The 20,562-nt window shown below is 53.4% G+C and overlaps 1 protein-coding gene across 3 annotated transcripts in view; it reads left to right on the forward strand.

The window, feature by feature from the left end:
• The window catches only part of TEAD4 (TEA domain transcription factor 4), an 86,958-nt gene that overhangs the window by 54,462 nt on the left and 11,934 nt on the right, over positions 1-20,562 (forward strand). For all 3 annotated transcript variants that reach the window (XM_050750163.1, XM_050750162.1, XM_050750164.1), the window contains exons 3-9: positions 3,699-3,763; positions 4,878-4,940; positions 10,113-10,241; positions 11,242-11,285; positions 11,811-11,866; positions 13,309-13,448; positions 14,456-14,629. In XM_050750163.1, coding sequence (XP_050606120.1) covers positions 3,699-3,763; positions 4,878-4,940; positions 10,113-10,241; positions 11,242-11,285; positions 11,811-11,866; positions 13,309-13,448; positions 14,456-14,629 — 671 coding nt within the window. The remainder of the gene's footprint in view (positions 1-3,698; positions 3,764-4,877; positions 4,941-10,112; positions 10,242-11,241; positions 11,286-11,810; positions 11,867-13,308; positions 13,449-14,455; positions 14,630-20,562) is intronic.

Below are 20,562 nucleotides of genomic sequence, written 5' to 3' on the forward strand. Positions count from 1 at the left end.
GGGTTTATGCCATTCTCCTGCCTCAGCCTCCCGAGTAGCTGGGATTACAGGCGCCCACCACCTCGCCAGGCTAGTTTTTTGTATTTTTTTAGTAGAGACGGGGTTTCACTGTGTTAGCCAGGATGGTCTCGATCTCCTGACCTCATGATCCGCCCGTCTCGGCCTCCCAAAGTGCTGAGATTACAGGCTTGAGCCACCAGGCCCGGCCTCCCAATTTCTAAATGTCTTAGTCTTCACAAAAGTCGGGGTTTGCTCAGGTACAGAAAAGTTCAATGAGACCAGGACAGGACGGCGCTTTGAAAGTTACGTCAGACGAATCAGAAGTATAAGGTTTTTTTTTTTTTTTTTTTTTTTTTTTTTTTTTTGACGGAGTCTCGCTCTGTCGCCCAGGCTGGAGTGCAGTGGCCGGATCTCAGCTCACTGCAAGCTCCGCCTCCCGGGTTCACGCCATTCTCCTGCCTCAGCCTCCCGAGTAGCTGGGACTACAGGCGCCCACAACCGCGCCCGGCTAATTTTTTTGTATTTTTAGTAGAGACGGGGTTTCACCGTGGTCTCGATCTCCTGACCTTGTGATCCGCCCGCCTCGGCCTCCCAAAGTGCTGGGATTACAGGCGTGAGCCACCGTGCCTGGCCCAGAAGTATAAGGTTATTTGCGTGTATTTAACTCACTCCTTTGTCTGAGAATACTAAAACAGTTACGGGACATCTGACCAGCATCTTAGCATTCATTCCCTTGTCATTCAGGCAGCAAGTATTTATTGAACGCCTACAGTATGCAGGCAGTTTTCTAGGTGTTGGGTATAAAAAAGTGAATAAATGGACCAAAAATCCCTATTCACCTGGACTGTGGTTCTGATGGGGGTGGGGGCACAGATGGTACTGAAATAAGTTAGATTATGTGTTATGCTAGAAGGTGCTGTGGAGAAAAGGAAAGGCGGTGGGTGCCAGGGTGGGCAGGTAGGAGTACGACTTCAGCCCTCGGTGGGGTGGTCAGGGAAGAGAGAGTGGCACCCGAGGGGTGCAGGTGGTGTGGGACTCTGGGGCTGAGTGTTCCCTGGAGGAGAAACAGGAAGCACAGGGACCTTGGTGGGGCAGGTGTGGGCCTGGTGCATCCCAGGACAGTAAGAGGTTTAGGATGGAGCAGGTAGACTAGATCAGAGAGGTGACTGAACTGGGGTGGCCACATCCTGCAGGGGTTTCCATGCCGTTGTAAGGACTTGGACACCATTAATCTGGGGCAGATGGAAGCCGTTGGAGTGCTTCTGAATTTCGATAGGGTCGCTGCAGCTGCTATGTTGAGCAGACTGGGAGTAGGGAATACACATGGAAGGTGATGATCCTAATGCAAGCCAGAGATGACGGGAACTTGGACCCTGGAAGGTGCGGTGCTGCACAGTGGCTGAATGAATTCTGGATCTGTTTTGGAAGTGGAGCCACACCAGACTCGTTCATTCGTTCGGCGAGTAGGTGCCAGGAACTGGACATGCAGACTTGAACGGCTGCATGGCTTCTTCCTCTGAGCTGTCGAGAGTCTAGCAAGGAAAGACAGACACGGACAACCAATGAGCACACGGTAACCTGTGTGCAAGGCACGGGCCAGAGGAGCAACCAAGAACTGTATCCCAGATGGTGTGCTACACCACCACCCACTTCGCAGCTCTTGGGAACCTCTTCCTCCCTCATGCTCTTCCTTGCTTGCAGACTAGTCTCTGAACTGGGTTACTTACTTGGGCCTAGAGCATGTTCATTTTACAGAAAAGGAAACTGAGCCACAGAGGGTTCTCACTGAGCCAGCGTTGAGGTCTGTTTCCTACATTTGTAGAAATTTGGAAAAATCTGCAGGAAAAACCTTAAAGGAACTAGATTCAAGAAGAGAAGGCTGGCCGGGCGCGGTGGCTCAGGCCTGTAATCCCAGCACTTTGGGAGGCCAAGGCGGGCAGATCGCGAAGTCAGGAGATCCAGACCATCCTGGCTAACACGGTGAAACCCCGTCTCCACTAAAAATACAAAAAATTAGCCGAGCGTGGTGGTGGGCGCCTGTAGTCCCAGCTACTCGGGAGGCTGAGGCAGGAGAATGGCGGGAACCCGGGAGGCGGAGCTTGCAGTGAGCCGAGACCGCACCACCGCACTCCAGCCTGGGCGACAGAGCGAGACTCCGTCTCTTAAAAAAAAAAAAGAAAAGAGAAGGCTGAGTGAAGGTCCTTAAAGGGGAGAGACTTACCGTGCTCCCAAACCTCACTTGTGGAGCTGCCAGGCTCTAGCCTGGCTCGCCAGCTCGCAGGTCTGTGGCCCTAGTTCATTCACCCACTGGTGATGACTTACACCCGAGATGCTGCACGGGTGACTTTAGCTAGACCTAGGGTAGAACTGTCGACCGTTCACTGGACCGCCAAAGCCTTTCCCTAGAACGCTTTGAGAGGAGACGTCTTGTGGACTCAGGGTTTTAGGTGCAGAACAGCCCACGGACAATGTCCCCAGACTCCGATTCTCCCCTCCCTCCTTCCTCTGACACAGGCAAACCTTTTCTGGCCGACAGTACCTCTGGAGAGTAGCCTCTTCATTTGGCCTTGGCATTGGGGAAAGGTCAGCTGGGGGGTCAGCTTGGCCGTGGCCGTGCACTCTGGTTACAACCCAGGTGGCCGGCAGCCCACTCCCCTCACCTCCCCCACCATCAGCAGCTGCCTCCTGCGGACAGCCGCAAGCCCTCCAGGCTCCGCAGGACGGGGCGGGCTGGCAGCTGCTCCCTCTGATGCCCGCACTCAAACCCTCTTGCTCTGCCTCTCCTCACCCACTGCTTTTCTGTATGGTCTAACACTACCCAGGGGTCAAGGGACACCCAAGGGTTTGCCTGACCACCCAGCCCAAACTGGCCCCTGGTCCTGTGAACACGCCCCTGTCCGTAGCACCCATGGATTTCATTGTGTGGGCACATGCCACTCCTGAACTAGGTGACGCTTTGAGATGAGGAACCCCTTTCCATCATCTTTTTCAATACTGGAAGCCATGGACGCTCTTTGGGGTTTTCCAGGATGCTTCAGGCACAGCGGCAGTCCCTCAGGGGCTGGGCCCATGGGGAGTGCTCAGCCTTCCTTGTTGAGGGCTCCGAGTCTGCCATGGGGCTGCACATGTGCACTAACTGGCTTTTCTTTCTGAGCGAACAGGCTCAGGCCTCCTCTCTGGGTCACTAAGTGTCTCCAGCAGTTGCACCCCCCATGCCTGCTGCTGCCTGCAGACAGGACAAGAAGTCTGGACACTCCTACTCGTTTACAGAGGCGGAGGGCACGGTGGCAGTCACACAGGGCAAGGCCGAGGGCCGGGCACCTCCCTGGAGCCTCCCAAGTGTGCAGAAGGCCCCAGGAGAAAGTGTGGGGAGAGGGGAGGAGGTGGCCAGTGCTGAGGAACGGTGCCGGGGGTCAAGGGAGGCTCTGGAACTTCCTCAGGCTGTGTGTGGTTGGTGGCCATGGGCCCTGTTAACCTTGTTCACAGGTTTCAGTCCCCACAGTGAGGCCTTGTCTTTCTCTCGCTGCTGGGAGATCCCTGTGATCCAGAGAGGGAACCCACAGAATCCTCACCCCACAGATCTGCTTAGGATGGGCAGAGAGGGAGCATAGGGCTCCTCCCCCGCAGAAGGTGCCCCGCACCCCCTCACCGCTTCCAGCCTTTTGTCCTCTCCGCTGAGGATGCTGGTGTCTCTGCAGGTCGGAACGAGCTGATTGCCCGCTACATCAAGCTCCGGACAGGGAAGACCCGCACCAGGAAGCAGGTGGGCCTCAAGAGACGGGTAGGGGTCCCAGGGGTGGTACCCCAGCACCAGCCTGCTCCCAAGGTGGGCCAGGCCCTCCCAGGACCAGACGCAGGCTTTCAAGGGGCGGCAGCTCTGGATGAGTTATCTCTGTTGGGCGTGTCACGGGTGGTCCAGTTTTTCTTTTTTTCTTCCTGAGACGGGGTTTCACTTGTGTTGCCCAGACTGGAGTGCAATGACGCGATCTCAGCTCACCGCAACCTCCGCCTCATGGGTTCAAGCCATTCTCCAGCCTCAGCCTCCCGAATAGCTGGGGTTATAGTCACCCGCCACAACGCCCAGCTAATTTTTTGTATTTTTAGTAGAGACAGGGTTTCACCATGTTGGCCAGGATGGTCTGGAATTCCTGACCTCATGTAATCCACCCACCTCAGCCTCCCAAAGTGGTGGGATTACAGGCGTGGGATTACATGCCCGGCTGGGTGGTTCAGTTTTCTTGGGGTCCCTGCTGTCATCACTTAGGAGGAAACTCCTTCCCTCTCTGGAGAGTCAACAGCCCCCTCTTATCCTTCTCCAGGACACCAGGACAGACAGTAAAACATTGGCACTACTTTTTTTTTTTTTTTTTTCTTTTTTGAGACAGAGTCCCGCTCTGTTGCCCAAGCTGGAGTACAGTGATGCAATCTGCACTCACTGCAACCTCCGCCTCCTGGGTTCAAGCAATTCTCCTACCTCAGTCTTCCAAGTAGCTGGGATAACAGGAATGCGCCACCACACCCAGCTAATTTTTGTGGTTTTAGTAGAAATGGAGTTTCACTATGTTGGCTGGGCTGGTCTCGAACTCCTGGCCTCAAGTGATCCACCTGCCTTAGCCTCCCAAAGTGCTGGGATTGGGATTACAGGTGTGAGCCACTGCTCCCTGCCGGCGCTGCGCTTTTGAAATATTGCCAGCTTCTGGATTAGCTGGGCAAGGCAGGACTGAGGGCCGACCAGTTGACCCTTTCATTCATTCATTCATTTTGTCCACAGATGTGGATCGAGGGCTGTGGAGGGCGAGGGTCGGGAAGCCGGAAGCCAGGCTGGGGAACACAGGTTGTTGGGAGGTAGAGACCGGAGCCCTCTCTCCCTGCCACAGGTTTCCAGCCACATCCAGGTGCTGGCTCGTCGCAAAGCTCGCGAGATCCAGGCCAAGCTAAAGGTAAGGAAACTGCAGGGTTGGGGGCTGGAGGGGCCAGGAGTGGTGGCTTTCTCCAGCAGTGTGCCTTCCCTTTGGGGTCAGGGCGTGGCTGCTGGTGTGTGAGTCAGTGTGCTTCTCTCTGTTGAGGAAAGCCAGGTTGGGCCTGTAACCTGTCTCCCATCCGCACAAGAGGGCCAAGTGGTGGACGCCTGTCTCCCCACACCCTGGGAGCTACAGGCCAGGCTCCTGCTGGGATCCCCCCTCGCTGGCTCCTGCTTAGAGGGGCTCACATGGCTCAGAGCAGCTGGATCACCCGCCAGCCCTCATTTCTTGAGGGCGCCTTAGTGCCCTCAACCAGAGCATGTAGAGCAGCAGGGGCATGGGGGGCACCTGCTGTGGGGGTGGTGGTGGCGTTTATGGTGTTGTGGGAGCTGGGGAATTCCTTCCTGCTTCCTGCCCTGTGGGACTGGGGGTTCCTTCCCTTCCCTGGGTCAGCCCCGTCTTACAGGGCCCCTGCTCATAGGTGACAGCTCTGGGGGGCCTGATGTTGCAGCATTCCCCTCGGGGTAGGGGAATGCTGCTCCCCACAGGAATCAGGCCTCTGGGACCCTGGAACTGGGGGCCTTTGGGTGAACACTAGGAGGGTGTGAGCTCTCCATCAGGGAGATGATGACCACAGAGCCTGCACAGCCAGTCGGTGGGAAGATCTGACATTTGAGGCATTAAGTCTAGACCATTTATAAACATTTTTATTGATGTATTTTTAGAGACAGGATCTCCGTCACCCACGCGGAGTGCAGTGACGCAATCATAGCTCACGGCCGCGTTGACCTCATAAACTCCAACCATCCTCCCACCTCAGCCTCCTGAGTATCTGGGACCACAGGCAAGTGCCACTGCACGGCCATTTTTTTCTATTTTTTTATAGAGACGGAGTCTCCCTATTTTGCCTGAGAGGTCCATAAACCTTTGGGCTCAAGAGATCCTCTTGCCTTGGCCTCTCAAAGTGCTGAAATTATAGGCATGAGTCACTGGGACTGGCCTGCAAACATTTTTTTTTTAAAGCAATGTAGCCCCTTTCCTTTTTTTCTCCCAACAAAATATCACCCTGATGTGTTATCAGAGGAGCTGTTCTGGTCAAAGCTAGGTTGGCAAGGCTCCTCTCCTCCCGTGAATCCTTTCCTACCTCATGACACTTGGACTCTAGGGGACCTCAGAACCCAGTTTAAAAGCTACTGGGAGGTCAGGCATAATGGCTCACGCCTGTAAGCTCTTTGGGAGGCCAAGGTGGGCGGATCACTTGAGGTCAGGAGTTCGAGACCAGCCTGGCCAACATGGTGAAACCCTGTCTCTACTAAAAATATAAAAATTAGCCAGGTGTGATGGCGCACACCTGTAATCCCAGCTACTGGGGAGGCTAAGGTAGAAGAATCACTTGAACCTGGGAAGCAGAGGTTGCAGTGAGCCAAGGTAGTGCCACTGCACTCCAACCTGGGCAACAGAGTGAGATTCCATCTCAAAAAAAGCCACTGGGCTAGCTGGGCACGCACGCCTGTAATCCCAGCTACTTGGAGGTTGAGGGCAGGAGGTGGAGTCTGCAGTGAGCTGTGACTGCACCTGTGACTGGCCACTTCAGCCTGGGCAACATCGTGAGACCCCATCTCTAAAAATATTTTTTATATTAAAGAAAAGCCACTGAATTAGATGACCTTGAAGGTCCCGTCTGGCCCTGGCAGTTCATGATCCTGACACTGGAATCTCAGAATGAGTGGGTGGGAACCACAAACCTTTCTGCCTCCTAGGAAGCCACACCCCACTGCCCACTCAGTTCCATTCCTCCTGCCATCAGCCCAGCTGTTCCCCAAGCCCCACAACTGTGGCCTGGCACCTCGCTCCTTTTTCCCTGGGACAGCTGACCAGCCCTCAGCTGTTGCTGCCTGCCTCTCCGCCTGGCTAGTGTACCCTGGAAGCACCCACAACCTAGCCCTGCTCCCTGTTTCCCCTCTTTTGTCCGCCTCTGGCTCACCGGGACCCCGCAGATGACCACAGTGAATAGACTTCCCACTGCTGCGTTTAGGGCAACTCCTTGGGGGCCAGCTGTGAGGCCCAAATTTGCCTCAGGGAATTGTATTCATCCTTGTCCACAGGTTCTGACTTGGGGCCCAAGGACAGCCTTCAGTGGATGGCTGGACAGACACCAAGGGGAGCCATAAACTCCTTAAAATATGCAAATTTCCATGTATATGTGAGTTTTCTTGGAGAGATTGCTGTGAGGATTTTGTCATATTCTCAAAGAATCTAGAACCCGAAGTGATTAAGCTCTGGGTTAGAGAGTGATCCGGTAGAAATCCCTGAGTGAGAGGCTGGGTCCTAGGCCTGGCTCTGCCCCATGGCCGTGGGTACTTGGGCAAAGTCACTGGGACCTCCTGGAGCTCTGTTCAGTTTCCTCATCTGTAAAGTGACAGACGAGCAAGGTGATATCCAAGTGCCCCTCCCGGCCCCAGTTAGTGGCTCCCTGGCTCCATTGCCCGGCTACTGCTGTCACTCCCATCAGGTCCTTCCCACTTCCTCCTGACCCCTGCCCTACCCTGCTCAGGCCATGGTTTCCTGAGCCCCAGCCGTTTGTTTAGATCGAGTGTCCAGGAAGGCAGGCACTGAGCAGGTGCAGCCCCGGCCTCGTGATGCAGTTAAGTGCCGAGGTCTGTGGGCTCGCGGGGGTGCGCCTGCCAAGTCCCTCATGCCCTCCTGCGGGGAGAGGCCGGGGGCTGGCCTGGGCGCTTTCCTCCTGAAAACTGCAAGTGTCCCTGGATGAGACACACCCTTAGACTTACTAGTTAGCTCCCTCTTTGGTTATCAGAGACAACCTCTGAGAGCAAAGCCCAAGTTTGGCCCCAAAAGGACAGTGGGGAGGAGGCCAGGAAGGACCAGGGACAAACCTCATCTGTTTCACTGCTTTGTCCACGTTGACAATGACCCACTGCTCAGAACGGTTCCCCACTCCCCACCGCCCTCTATGATGCGTCTCCCCCGACCCCTTCATTTGCACGGCCCCCTGTGTGCCAATCTGGACCGAGCTCAGCTGGCCACCCTCACCACTCTCAGCACCCTAGTCACCCAAATTCTCGGAGCCTCAGTTTCTTCATCTTAAGGATCCTACTAGTCCTGCCAGTCTCAGGACGCAGTGAGGTCGTGTTCTTGAAAACCTTCCCTGGGCTGCCTCATGCCACATGGGTGAAATGGTCACCTTGAGAGGCTGAGTGGAAGGGCCTGCTGTGTTCTGGCTCCACACCTGCACGGCACCAGGACGGCAGGGGAGCACTAAGCCTCTCTGAGCCTCCGGGCTGCGGTGCTGCGCGCCTCATGGAGCTGCAGTGTGGACCGTGTCGAGGCATCCCTCCGAAGAGCTTGTGAGGTGCAAGGCTCGCCGTTGCTTCTCAACTTCTGTTTTTACTTTATTTTTTAGAGACTCTCACTCTGTCGCCCAGGCTGGAGTGCATTAGTGCTGTCACAGCTCACTGCAGCCTCGACCTCCTGGGCTGAGGTGATCCTCCTGCCTCAGCCTCCCAAGTAGTTGGGAGGTTCTCAACCTTTGTGTCACTTAAGGGAGATCCGGATCTACCAAGTTAATTATTATTAGTTATTCAATAATGGTTTTATCTTTCTCATTAAAAAAAAATTCATGGCTGGGGGCAGTCGCTCATGCCTATAATCCCAGCACTGGGCGGTCGAGGCGGGAGGATCACTTGAAGCCAGGAGTTTGAGACCAGCCTGGGCTAATGAGATGCTGTCTGAAAAAAAAATAATAATCATAAAGATATTTATGTATTTAATTAGACAGATTCTTGGTCTGTTGCCCAGGCTGGAGTGCAGTGGTGCAATCTCAGCTCACTGCAGTCCCTGTTTCCCAGGTTTAAGCTATCCTCCCACCTCAGCTCCTTGAGTAGCTTGGCCAAAGGCACACACCACCAGACCTGGCTAAGTTTTGTATTTTTTGTAGAGACAGGTTTCGCCAAGTTGCCCAGGCTGGCCTTGAACTCCTGGGCTCAGGCAATCTACCAACCTCAGCCTCTCCAGGTGCTGGAATAACAGGCATGAGCCACCACTTCCGGCCAGATACCAAATTTCTAATCAGAGCTCCTGAGTTGACTCAGTCGAGCCATTTAGCCCTGATAAAGCTGCAGACAGTGAATGATACTTGCTGTTCCAGCCTGGGTGTGTGTGGTCTTTTGGGATAATCCCTGCTGGGTACAGTAACGCATGCCTGTGGTCCCAGCTACTCAGGAGGCTAAGATGGGCAGATCATTGGAGCCCAGGAGTTTGAAGCTGTAGTGAGCCACAATTGTGCAGTACTCCAGCCTGTGTGACAGAGCGAGACCCTGTCTCTGAAAAAAAAAAAAAAAAAAAAAAAAAAGACACAATTTCCATTAGGCTTCTTGAAATAGGGAATGTTGTGTCATTGGTTTTGAAGACCTTTGGAATTCAGGCACTCAGGATGGAAACCACTGGCTTATACGAATATAACAAACTATTACTATTGTTACCCGTGCCATCCACGTGGCTTTCCCTGTGTGCTCATTTGTTCCGGGCCTATTCCGGGTGAACCCATCCTCTGGGGTCTTAGAGCCTTTGGAGGGCAGACAGTGGGTATTTACCTTCTGATCCGTGAAAGACGGGTGAGTCCCAGGTGCCTGCAGTGCCCGGGGAGATCCTTAGGGAGGACCGAGGCAGGTCGGGCCACAGGAAATGGTCTGTTGCCTCCGGACAGCCCGTGTGGCCAGGGACGATGCTTTCTGTGCACTTGAGTCGGGATCCAGCAGATATTTATGCTTCGCTTTCACAAGACAAGTGCTGAGCTGGGCACCCGTGGTAGAGAGGTGAGCAAAGCATAGAAGACCCTCGTTCTCGAGGTGGCCCCGTAATTAATAAAATGGCAGATAATGTCTCTCTAAGCTCTGAAGAAATAAGCAGGGCAAGTGTCATGCCCCTTTGACAGATGAGAAAACTGACCAGAGAAACCAGGTGACTTTTTATCAGTTGTAAAACAAGTTAATAGCATGGCACAGACTTAACGCCTGGTCCCACAGCTCTGGCCACTGGCAGTGAGACAGCTTTCCCGACCCCAGAGCCAGACCCGCCTGGCCTCAGCCTGACTAGTGACCCTGCTGAGGTCCTCCCTTGCAATGTCTCCCCCAGGACCAGGCAGCTAAGGACAAGGCCCTGCAGAGCATGGCTGCCATGTCGTCTGCACAGATCATCTCCGCCACGGCCTTCCACAGTAGCATGGCCCTCGCCCGGGGCCCCGGCCGCCCAGCAGTCTCAGGGGTAAGTGGGCTGCCGAGAGCCGGAGGCCAGGCCAGCCCTCTCCTCCTCCCTCCTCCCTGTTCAGAAGGACCAGAAGCATTGGCCAGCCCAGATTTCTCTCACCTGAGTCCTATTGGCCAGGGCAGTCAGGGAAGGAGGGAACAAGACCAAGGGGCCACACAAGTCCTGGCGTGGCTGATATTGGGATGCCTTTCTTTGGGTCCTCAATAGTGACTGCAGACTTTTCACAAGGGGGAAATGGGAGCTTCCAGGAGCTGACCAACTGGTAGCTCTGCCAAGTTGGCCCAATTTACAGATGAGGAAGCTGAAGCCAAGGTGGCTGAGCTGAAGCCTGAGACCAGCATGTCCCTGGGCAGCCCGTGCCATGCAGCCTCATTCCTGCCCTCCTGCCAGGTGGAGAGCTGGTGCCCAAGAACAAACCCCTGGTCAGATTTTAAATTTCCCAGCCATGACCATGTTGGCCACACTCTCAGAATGATCCAGAAAAGCCCCTTTTCAGAGCTGTCTCCTCGGAGAGGTTTCTTGGCTCCAGGGACTAAATGAGTCTTCAAGGCACCTGCAGCACCACCGTAGGCACGTGAGGAAGGGGCAGTGCCAGGCCACAGCAGTTTTCAAAGTGTGTCCCAGAGAGCACTCGTCCATCCACATGTTAAACAGATGGGACACAGTGGTGCTGTGGGTACGTTCGGGACCCTTGGCACTAAGTGGGTTCTTGGCACTGGGACTTTTCCGAGCCTTAGGTCTGCACTGTGACTCTGCAGGGGGTTGTCCTGTGCAGTGTGGACCACACCTGGGTGCTTTTCCCACGGGGCCTGAGAGTCCCCTGAAACCCACTCTGGGGGTGCTGCTGTGGTCTGTTAGCATTCACTAGCTAGACGAGGGCGAGGGCTCCAGCCTCTCCTCCCAGTGGAGGCCCAGCCCTGTCCCACCCCCACCCCCATGCCACAGGGCCCTGGGTGCACCTGGGGCCATGCTGATTCCATGCCTTTTGCCTCCTCAGTTTTGGCAAGGAGCTTTGCCAGGCCAAGCCGGAACGTCCCATGAGTGAGTATGGCCTGCTTTCTGCTGCCAGTTGCTCCCTGAACTGAACTTGAACTCATAAACTCATGACCTTGAGCCCGGGCCCCAGGGTGTGCTGGGGCTGCTGCTGGGGTCCGCCTTTCAGGATGGCTTTGAGCTCCGGGATTGGGCTCTCCTACTCTCAGGCATCACTGGGCTCATCTGTGATGTCCACACCCTAGGGTGGTATTTGCCAAAACCCCAGTCTGTCCAGGGTGTAGGCAGGGCCAGAGCTGAGGTCCCCCAGGGGAGGAGGCTGGGAGTCAGATCTCGGGCTGGCCTGGGAGGAGGAAAGGGAGGGGTGGATTTCTTCATCGGACACGCTGTGTCTGTGACCCACCACGAAACCCAAGGGAGTCGGCAGGGGCGGGAGTAGGAGGCCGAGGCCCATCAAGACCACTGAAATCCAGACCACCAGGACCTACCACACAGAGACCACTGGCCCCAGTGCAGGGATCCGTGGTGGCAGCCTGCCCGAGGCTAACACCTCCCCTCTTCTCTCTTCCGCAGTGTGAAGCCTTTCTCTCAGCAAACCTATGCTGTCCAGCCTCCGCTGCCTCTGCCAGGTGGGTGAGCGCTGCGTGTCTCCCTTGCCATCCATCGCAGCTGTGCGGCTCCGGCCTCTGGGTCCAGGCCCCTGCATGTCCCTGTTAGATGCTGCCCCATCACGCATTCCGACCACACATCCTGGTCCCTGGCCACACCCCATTCCTTGCCCCCAGGAAGCACACCTCAGCCGTGTGCCAAGCCCCTTTGTGCCCTTCGGGTTGCCTTGTCCCTGTCCCCTCCCAGCTGTGCTCAGGGCTTGTGGGGCACATGCCTTCCAAGGGCAGTGCCTGTGCCCGGGTGGCTGCCCCACTTGGCCTACCTTGTTACTGCAGTGTGCCTCGCACACCTGGCTCCTGGGAGGGCTGAGGGGTGTCTAACTCACCAGCCTGGGGCCCCTCCCGAGAAGAGGGACCCTTGTGAAAGAAGACCTGGTGGAGGCAGCCAGCTCTGCCGACAGGAGCCCCCCCCGCCCTCTCACTGACAGGCTCCGCTCTGTTCTCGCCTCTTTCTCGGGAGGGGCCCTCACCACCTCCCACTCTGTAGGGCAAGACCAGCTCCTCACCCTTAAACTGCCCATTCTGGTGTGGACTCTGCCTGCCCAGCCCCTTGGCTTTCCAGCCACTGAGAGCAGCCCTGCTGCCTCCTGCCCCCCAGGTCCTGAAGGCTGCTTTTTCTCGTTCACACATCAAAACGAAGTCACAGCGTCAGGTCCCGTCCACCCTCTGTCTCATGGCAGTCCTCTCCCGTCCACGCTGACCCTGTCTGCACTCCAGGCCTGCTGGCTTTTGCCTGCGTTCCTGCAGCAGCCTCTTCACCGGCTCCCTGTCCCGTCTCACCTCCTCTCGTCACCCTGTCACTCACCAGAGCTTCAGTCTCATGGTGTTGCTTCCAGGCTTAGGGTGCCTTCCTGGCCCCCTGTTGCCTTCAGGACATGATCTAAACTACAGTAGGATGGAGTAGGTTCATCTGTTAGCAGCGCTGGATGGAGAGCCTCTTCTGGGCCAGGCCCTGTTCTGGGAGCTGGGGAGACACCTGTGACGCACACAGGAAACGTCCCCGTCTCTCCAGGGTGATGCCACGTTGTAATAGTTGATTCATCTGGTTATTTCCCCGACGGGAACAGAAGTTGCTGGACGGCAGGAACTGAACAGTGCCTGTTCTGGAAGCCGTGGTCCTGCAGGACCCCAGTTGCCCTCCAGAATCCAGTCTTGCTGGGCGGTTCCGTGCAGAGTCCTGAGCAGCCTGAGTTGTACCAGGCGAGCCCCTCCCCACCAGAGAGGCTCCGGGATGCCCAAGCCTTGCACTCTCTCCTCCACCTCTGCTAGGAGGTCCGTTTAGGGAGACAGGCGGCCCCCCAGGCAGCACGGGTCTGTCCGAGGAGGCCGGGGGTCCTTGCAGAGGGTGCGGGCAGGGCGGGTGTCCGTGACCAGGTTCCATGTGCCTCTCTCACTTTGTGCAGGGTTTGAGTCTCCTGCAGGGCCCGCCCCATCGCCCTCTGCGCCCCCGGCACCCCCGTGGCAGGGCCGCAGCGTGGCCAGCTCCAAGCTCTGGATGTTGGAGTTCTCAGCCTTCCTGGAGCAGCAGCAGGACCCGGACACGGTAGGTCCTGGCCTGTGCCTGGCTGGCTCCCCGCCACCCCCTCTGCCTCTGTTTCTGCTTCCAGTGCTCTTGTCCCACTCCACACTGGGGCTTAATTCAAGTTCCTTGTTCCTTTATGGTCTTTCCTTCCATCCTTCCCCCGACTCCTTTCCTCCTTCACGTCACCCCCTTCCCTCTTTCCCTCCTCCCTGGCCCAGTGCCCTGTTCCTCCCTCCCTGTCCTGTGTTCCTCCCCTCCTAACCCAACCAACCCTTAGTCCAAGGTCGCTGTGGTCCCAGCCCCACCCCCACACTGTCCCAGCCTTTCCCTGGCTCTGAGAGGCAGGCAGGAAGCTGGGGAGTCTCCTGTACGTCTGCTCCACATCCTATGGGATGCCAGCCTGTCCCCTTCAGTGTCCAGTGTCCTGGGTGACCAGCGTCACCTGCAAAGATCAGAGGGGGACCTGGAGGAGGCCAACGTGACAGGATGCCAGGGCCCTTCTCACTCTGACATCTTCAAACTTTTTTTTTTTTTCTTTTCTTGAGACAGAGACTTGCTCTGTCGCCCAGGCTGGAGTGCAGTGGTGTGATCTCAACTTACTGCAACCTCTGCCTCCTGAGTTCAAGCGATTCTCCTGCCTTAGCCTCCCGAGTAGCTGGGATTATAGGTGCCCGCCACCACACCTGGCTAATTTTTGTATTTTTAGTAGAGACTGGGTTTCACCATGTTGGCCAGGCTGGTCTTGAACTCCTGACCTCAGCTTCCCAAAGTGCTGGGATTACAGGTGTGAGCCACTGTGCCCAGCTCAAACTTCTTTTTAGCTGATGACCCTGCGAACCGAATAGACTCTTAGAAGTTCAGGATGTAAAATAAAAGAAGTCTTTTACCATCTCGATTTCACTCACGGGGAAACTATGGTCCAGAAAGGCCAAGCGGCTTGCGCCGGGTCACGTGGTGGGCATGCAGAGCCGGGGCTGTCTGACCATCTGGCCTGTGCTCCGCCTCCCTCAGACCCACTCTCTCTACAGTACAACAAGCACCTGTTCGTGCACATTGGCCAGTCCAGCCCAAGCTACAGCGACCCCTACCTCGAAGCCGTGGACATCCGCCAAATCTATGACAAATTCCCGGAGAAAAAGGGTGGACTCAAGGAGCTCTTTGAACGGGGACCCTCCAATGCCTTTTTTCTCGTGAAGTTCTGGGTAAGCCTGTGATAAACTCTTCCTTCCTACCACCAGGGCGTCCGTGGTAGTGAGAATGGGGCGAGAGTACCCAGAGCATGCCCTTGCCACAGTAGAAACTTGGGGAGGTGGCACCAGTGAGAAGGGGAGAGCAAGCCCAGCATGGCTATGGGGTGGTCAGAGCTGAGCTGAGGAACAAGGCGGTGATCCCAGAGAGCTGGCCTAGTCGAATGAAGCCTTGTCTCGTGGGTGGTGATGGCAGCTAACCCCGGCAAGACGTGGAGCCCTCAGGAGGTGAAGTTCCAGAAAAAGACAAAGGGGACCCTACGGGGATGAGTGAAGACATGATGAGGAGCGCCCTCGTCACCCAGGTCTTTGAATGACAAGTCCTGCATGGGTTTCCGGGCCTGGAGCTCGTCCTTCAGTGCTCATGTCCAAGGCATGTTGGGCTGAACAGAGCTTGGAGAAGGGGAGGGAAGTGTTGGATGGGCGAGGCCACCCCAGAAGAAACACCCACCCAACTTCTCAGATAGCTCAGCCCATAGACTTGGCCTCTGCGGCCCTCCCACCTCACCCCTGGGCAGGTGTTTTGTGGGTAGAACCCCCTCCATTAGAAACGTCTTGTCTGAGGCCCAGAGGTACAGTAGCTGCCCTGGGAGCTTAGCTTCCTGCGGGCCCAGTATGTGCAGAAAAGGGGTGCGAGGAGAGAGTCAGACAGATAAGTGCTAATGAAGCCAGCAGTGAGGAAGGACAGGAAATCAGGCTCTGTGACTGAGGGTTGGAATATTCTCAGGACATGGACTGAGGTTTTGGTGGCTCTGCCCGCATCCCTCTTCCCCACTCCCCTTCAGCTTCTCTGCACGCTCTTTTTTTTTTTTTTTTTTTTTTTGAGACGGAGTCTTGCTCTGTCGCCCAGGTTGGAGTGCAGTGGCGCGACCTCGGCTCACTGCAAGCTCCGCCTCCTGGGTTCACGGCATTCTCCTGCCTCAGCCTCCCCAGTAGCTGGGACTACAGGCGCCCGCCACCTCGCCCGGCTAATTTTGTTTTGTATTTTTTAGTAGAGACAGGGTTTCACAATGTTAGCTAGGATGGCCTCGATCTCCTGACCTTGTGATCCGCTCGCCTCGGCCTCCCAAAGTGCTGGGATTACAGTCGCGAGCCACCGTGCCCGGCCTTACACGCTCTTTTCAATGCCTCTTGTGCAGAGATTCTTACCATTTGTTTGCTCCCAGGCCATTTTCCTAATCTGAAAGCTTTACTTTTCCTAGAAAGACGCGTATTCACACCAAAGTTTACATACACGTTCGGATGGCTTGCCAGCTCCCAGTGAGCAGCCCCCAGCCTGGCTCTCACCCACAGCTGAACGTGGGGGCAGGCCGTCTCCAGAAGGGACAAGTGTTGGAACTGAGACCTATGGCCTCTGACCTTCAAGACACTTAGCGTTTGCGCTCAACTAGCGGGATGGAAGTTGGACCCCAGCCTGAGGGATGGGCATATCTGTTGGCAGAGATGGGCAAGGCTGTTGCAGCCTAGGAGTGCATGAGTAGTAAAGGCAGAAGGAAGTGAGCTCTGGAGTGAAGTTGAAGCCGTAGGTAAAGGTATGAAAGAGGGAATAAGAGGAGACAACTGGGAAAGTGAGTTACATTCTGGAAGGTCTTGATCATGCTAAAGTTTGAGTTTTAACCTGTTTTGGAATGAAAAATAAGTAATATTTTATTTTACTTGGTCTTCTTTTTAAATCAATGCATGTTTATGGTTAAAATGTTAATTAATACCAGGAGGCTTATTTAACAAAAAAGAATGAAGGGCCAGGCGCGGTGGCTCATGCCTGTAATCCCAGCACTTTGGGAGGCTGAAGCGGGCAGATCACAAGGCCAGGACTTCAAGACCAGCTTGACCAACATGGTGAAACCCCATCTCTACTTTAAAAAAAGAAAAAAATTAGCCAGGCGTGGTGGCACACGCCTGTAATCCCAGCTACTCAGGAGGCTGAGGCAGGAGAATCATTTGAACCTGGGAGGCAGAGGTTGCAGTGAGCCGAGATCATGCCACTGCACTCCAGCCTGGGCAACAGAGCGAGACTCTGTCTCAAAAAGAAAAGAATGGAAAGCATCATATTCTTGTCCTACTCCTCCCCACACCCAAATCCCAATCCCCAAAGGTAGTCATTGCAAATTTCAGCTGTTTATTTTGGGCTTTATCTCTTTAGTTCTAAGTATTATGCTTATATTGCTATATCTCGATGCCCGGATTAAGACATTTTATTTTCATTCCACTTTTCCCCCTTATCATCCCAATGTAATAATATCCAATAAGTTATTTAATTTAGCAAAAGTCATAAAACGTTCACATGTTTTGACAATGTAGATTGATCACCAAAGAGCCAAGAACGGGCTGGGTGTGGCAGTTCATCCCTGTGATCCCAGCACTTTGGGAACCCAATGTGGGCAGATTACTTGAGTTCAAGACCAGCCTGGGCAACATGATGAAACCCCGTCTCTACAAAAGATACAAAAAGTAGCTGGGGGTGGTAGCATGCGCCTGTGGTCTCAGCTACTTGGGAGGCTGAGGTAGGAGGATTGCTTGAGCCTGGGAGGCAGAGGTTGCAGTGAGCCAAAATCGCACCATTGCATTCCAGCCGGGTGACAGTTAAGACCCTGCCTCAAAACAAAACAAAACAAAAAGAGTCAAGAAGGGTATTATGATTACATTTTTACCTCTTGTACACCTTTTTTTTCCTGAAAATAAATGGCTATTGCATATTTTTTAATAAGCCTGTTCTTAAAATTTTACAGATTGCTCCATCAAAACCACCATACAAAATTAAATTTTTTCCCCAAATATTCAGAACTATTAGATAATTTATCCATTTCTCCTTTCTCCTGGAGATCTTCCTCCTGGCTGCCTCTGTTCTGCTCCAGTTTGAACGTGTTATTCTTTTTTTTTTTTTTTTTTGAGCCAGAGTCTCGTTCTGTTGCCCAGGCTGGAGTGCAGTGGTGCGATCTCGGCTCACTGCAACCTCCACCTCCCGGGTTCAAGCACATTCTCCTGCCTCAGCCTCCCAAGTAGCTGGGATTACAGGCACCCGCCATCCTGCCTGGCTAATTTTTGTCTTTTTGTAGAGACAGGGTTTCACCATGTTGGCCAGGCTGGTCTTGAACTCCTTACCTCAGGTGATCTGCCCACCTCGGCCTCCGAGTACTGGGATTACAGGTGTGAGCCACCACACCCAACCCGAACGTGTTCTTCTCTAGGCTTGCCCTACAGTTGTCATCCTGAGCCTCCCCTATATTGAATGTACACTTTCCTAGCTCTTGCATTTCTCTCTTTATTGGTGTAACCCCTTCATTTTGTGGGAACACATCCTCTAGTACCTTCTAAGAAAAGATGCATGGTACATAAATGACCTTGCTTCAAAATGTCTTTTGAAAAGACATTTCAAAAATGACTTTGAAATGTCATTATTTTTATTATATCCTTATACTTGACCGATTGGTGTTGGTAGTCTGGGTAAAGAATCTAGATCATACATCATTTTCCCTAGAAAATGATGGCTATTTTTTTTGAGACAGGGTCTTTGTTTGTTTTGAGATGGAGTCTCGCTCTGTTGCCCAGGCTGGAGTGCAGCGATGTAATCTTGGCTTACTGCAACCCCCGCCTCCCAGGTTCAAGCACTTCTCATGCCTCACCCTTGCAAGTAGCTGGGATTACAGGCGTTTGCCACCAGGCCTGGCTAATTTTTGTATTTTTAAGAGAGATGGGATTTTTCAGTGTTGGCCAGGCTGGTCTTGAACTCCTGGTCTTGAGTGATCCGCCCACCTCAGCCTTCCAAAGTGCTGGGATTACAGGTATGAGCTACCGCGCCTGGCCTAGAAATGGTTTTCAAGGATCATTTTTTAATGCGTTTGTCATTATCTTCTGACATAAATAGTCTGCTAGCATTCTAATTCCCTATCCTTTATTATGTAACTTGTTTTTTGTTTTTTGGGTTTTTTTTTTTTTTCCCCTCTGGAAGTTGTAATATTTCTTCTTTCTCCCTAATGTTCAGTTTCACACTGGTGAGCTTTGGGATATGTGTTGTTTTACTTCCCAGTGCTGAGCTGGGTACTTGGTGGTCACTTTTCCCTGTGAGATTAGTCTTTCAGTTTTGGGAAATTTACTCGTATTATTTCTTTGATAATTTCTTTCCCTCTGTTTTCTGTTTTCTTTTCCAGGAATCTCTGTTATGATGTTGGAACCCTCTATGATGTTTACCATTTCTTTATTTTCCTGGACTTATCCTCTACAATTTTTACCATTTATTTTCCAATTTACTTTCTTGGTCTGTTTTCTTAGAGATTTCCTTAATTTTGTCTTCTAACCCTTTTCTGAATTAGTTAAGGTTGTATCCAAGTGCGTATCACACAAACCCCAAAGAAACAGTGGCATAAATAGTTTTTCTTTCACATCAAGGAAAGCTAGAGGTAAAGACTGTCCAGGGCTGGCCCAGCACTCCTGACATCATGAGGGACCTGGCTTTTGTCTGTCTGCTGTCCTCAGTGTATGACTTCTGTACTCAGGGTCTTGACGGCTGGAGTTCTAGCCACTGTATCCATCTTCCAAGCATCAAAAGAAGCCAGTTTAGCTCCCTGCAAGAGGCCTGCCCGGAAGTCCCACACAACACATAATTAGTTGTATGGTTGCATCTTGCTGTAAGGAACCAGGGAAAGGTACTTTTTTAGTTGGGTAAGTTGCCGTTCTGGATAAATCAGAGCTCTAATACTGTAGAAGAAGCTGCATCCATCCTTTTATGCGTGTATCTGAGTTCAGTTGGTGACATTTTGTTTTTTCTGGGTAGTTTATGAAGTGTGCATCCTGCAGTTCAGGGTGAATTGGATTAATGGAATACAGCAGCAGCTCTGCCACACCTTCTGTTGAATATTTAATTTTGGCTCTGACATTTTAATTTTCCAGAGCTCCTTCTTGTTCTGTGATGGCATCAAGATGTTTGATGGATGTAGTTTTTCTCTTCTTTTTCTTAAAGGTATGAAGTGAGCGTTATTTCTTAAGTTTTCTCCTGCTCTTAACCCTCCCCCACCCATGCCCAGACTGTCTTGCTGTGTTGCCCAGGCTGGAATGCAGTGGTGTGATCCCGGCTCACTGCAACCTCTGCCTCCCTGTTCGAGCGATTCTCCTGCCTCAGCCTCCCGAGTAGCTGGGATTACAGGCGCCGCCACCACGCCCGGCTAATTTTTGTATTTTTAGTAGAGGGAGGGGTTTCACTATGTTGGCCAGGCTGGTCTCGAGCTCCTGACCTCAAATGATTCTCCCGCCTTGGCCTCCCAAAGTGCTGGGATTTACAGGCGTGAGCCACCATGCCCAGCCTCCTGCTCCTTTCTTTGTCTTTGTTTCGTTTTAATTTCTTTTTTCTGTCTGTTTTGGTCCTCGTCTTTCCAGCTGGAGGGTTTTCTTCAGTGTCTTTAGTTCTTAGCTGCCTGTCTGTATTTTTTTAACAGCTTTCTTGCAATGTAATTACCTTACCATACAACTCACATGCTTATAACATACAGGCCAGGCACAGTGGCTCGCGCCTTAATCCCAGCAGTTCGGGAGGCCAAAGCAGGCAGATTGCTTGAGCTCAGGAGTTTGAGACCAGCCTTGGCATATGGCAAAAACCTGGCTCTACAAAAATAATACAAAAATTAGTCAGGCGTGATGGCATGTGCCAGTAACCCCAGCACTTTGGGAGGACAAGGCGGGTGGATTGCTTGAGTCCACGAGTTGGGGACCAGCTTGGCCAACATGGCAAAACCCTGTCTCTCCCAAAAATACCAAAATTAGTCGGGCATGGTGGTGCGTGCCTGTAATCCAAGCTACTCGGGAGGCTGAGGTGGGAAGATCGCTTGAGCCTGTGAGGCGGAGGTTGCAGTAAGCAGAGATCACGCCACTTGCACTGCAGCCTGGGCAACAGAGCA

This window comes from Macaca thibetana, chromosome 11 (genome assembly GCF_024542745.1).
Source record: "Macaca thibetana thibetana isolate TM-01 chromosome 11, ASM2454274v1, whole genome shotgun sequence".
NCBI classification, from domain to species: domain Eukaryota; kingdom Metazoa; phylum Chordata; class Mammalia; order Primates; family Cercopithecidae; genus Macaca; species Macaca thibetana.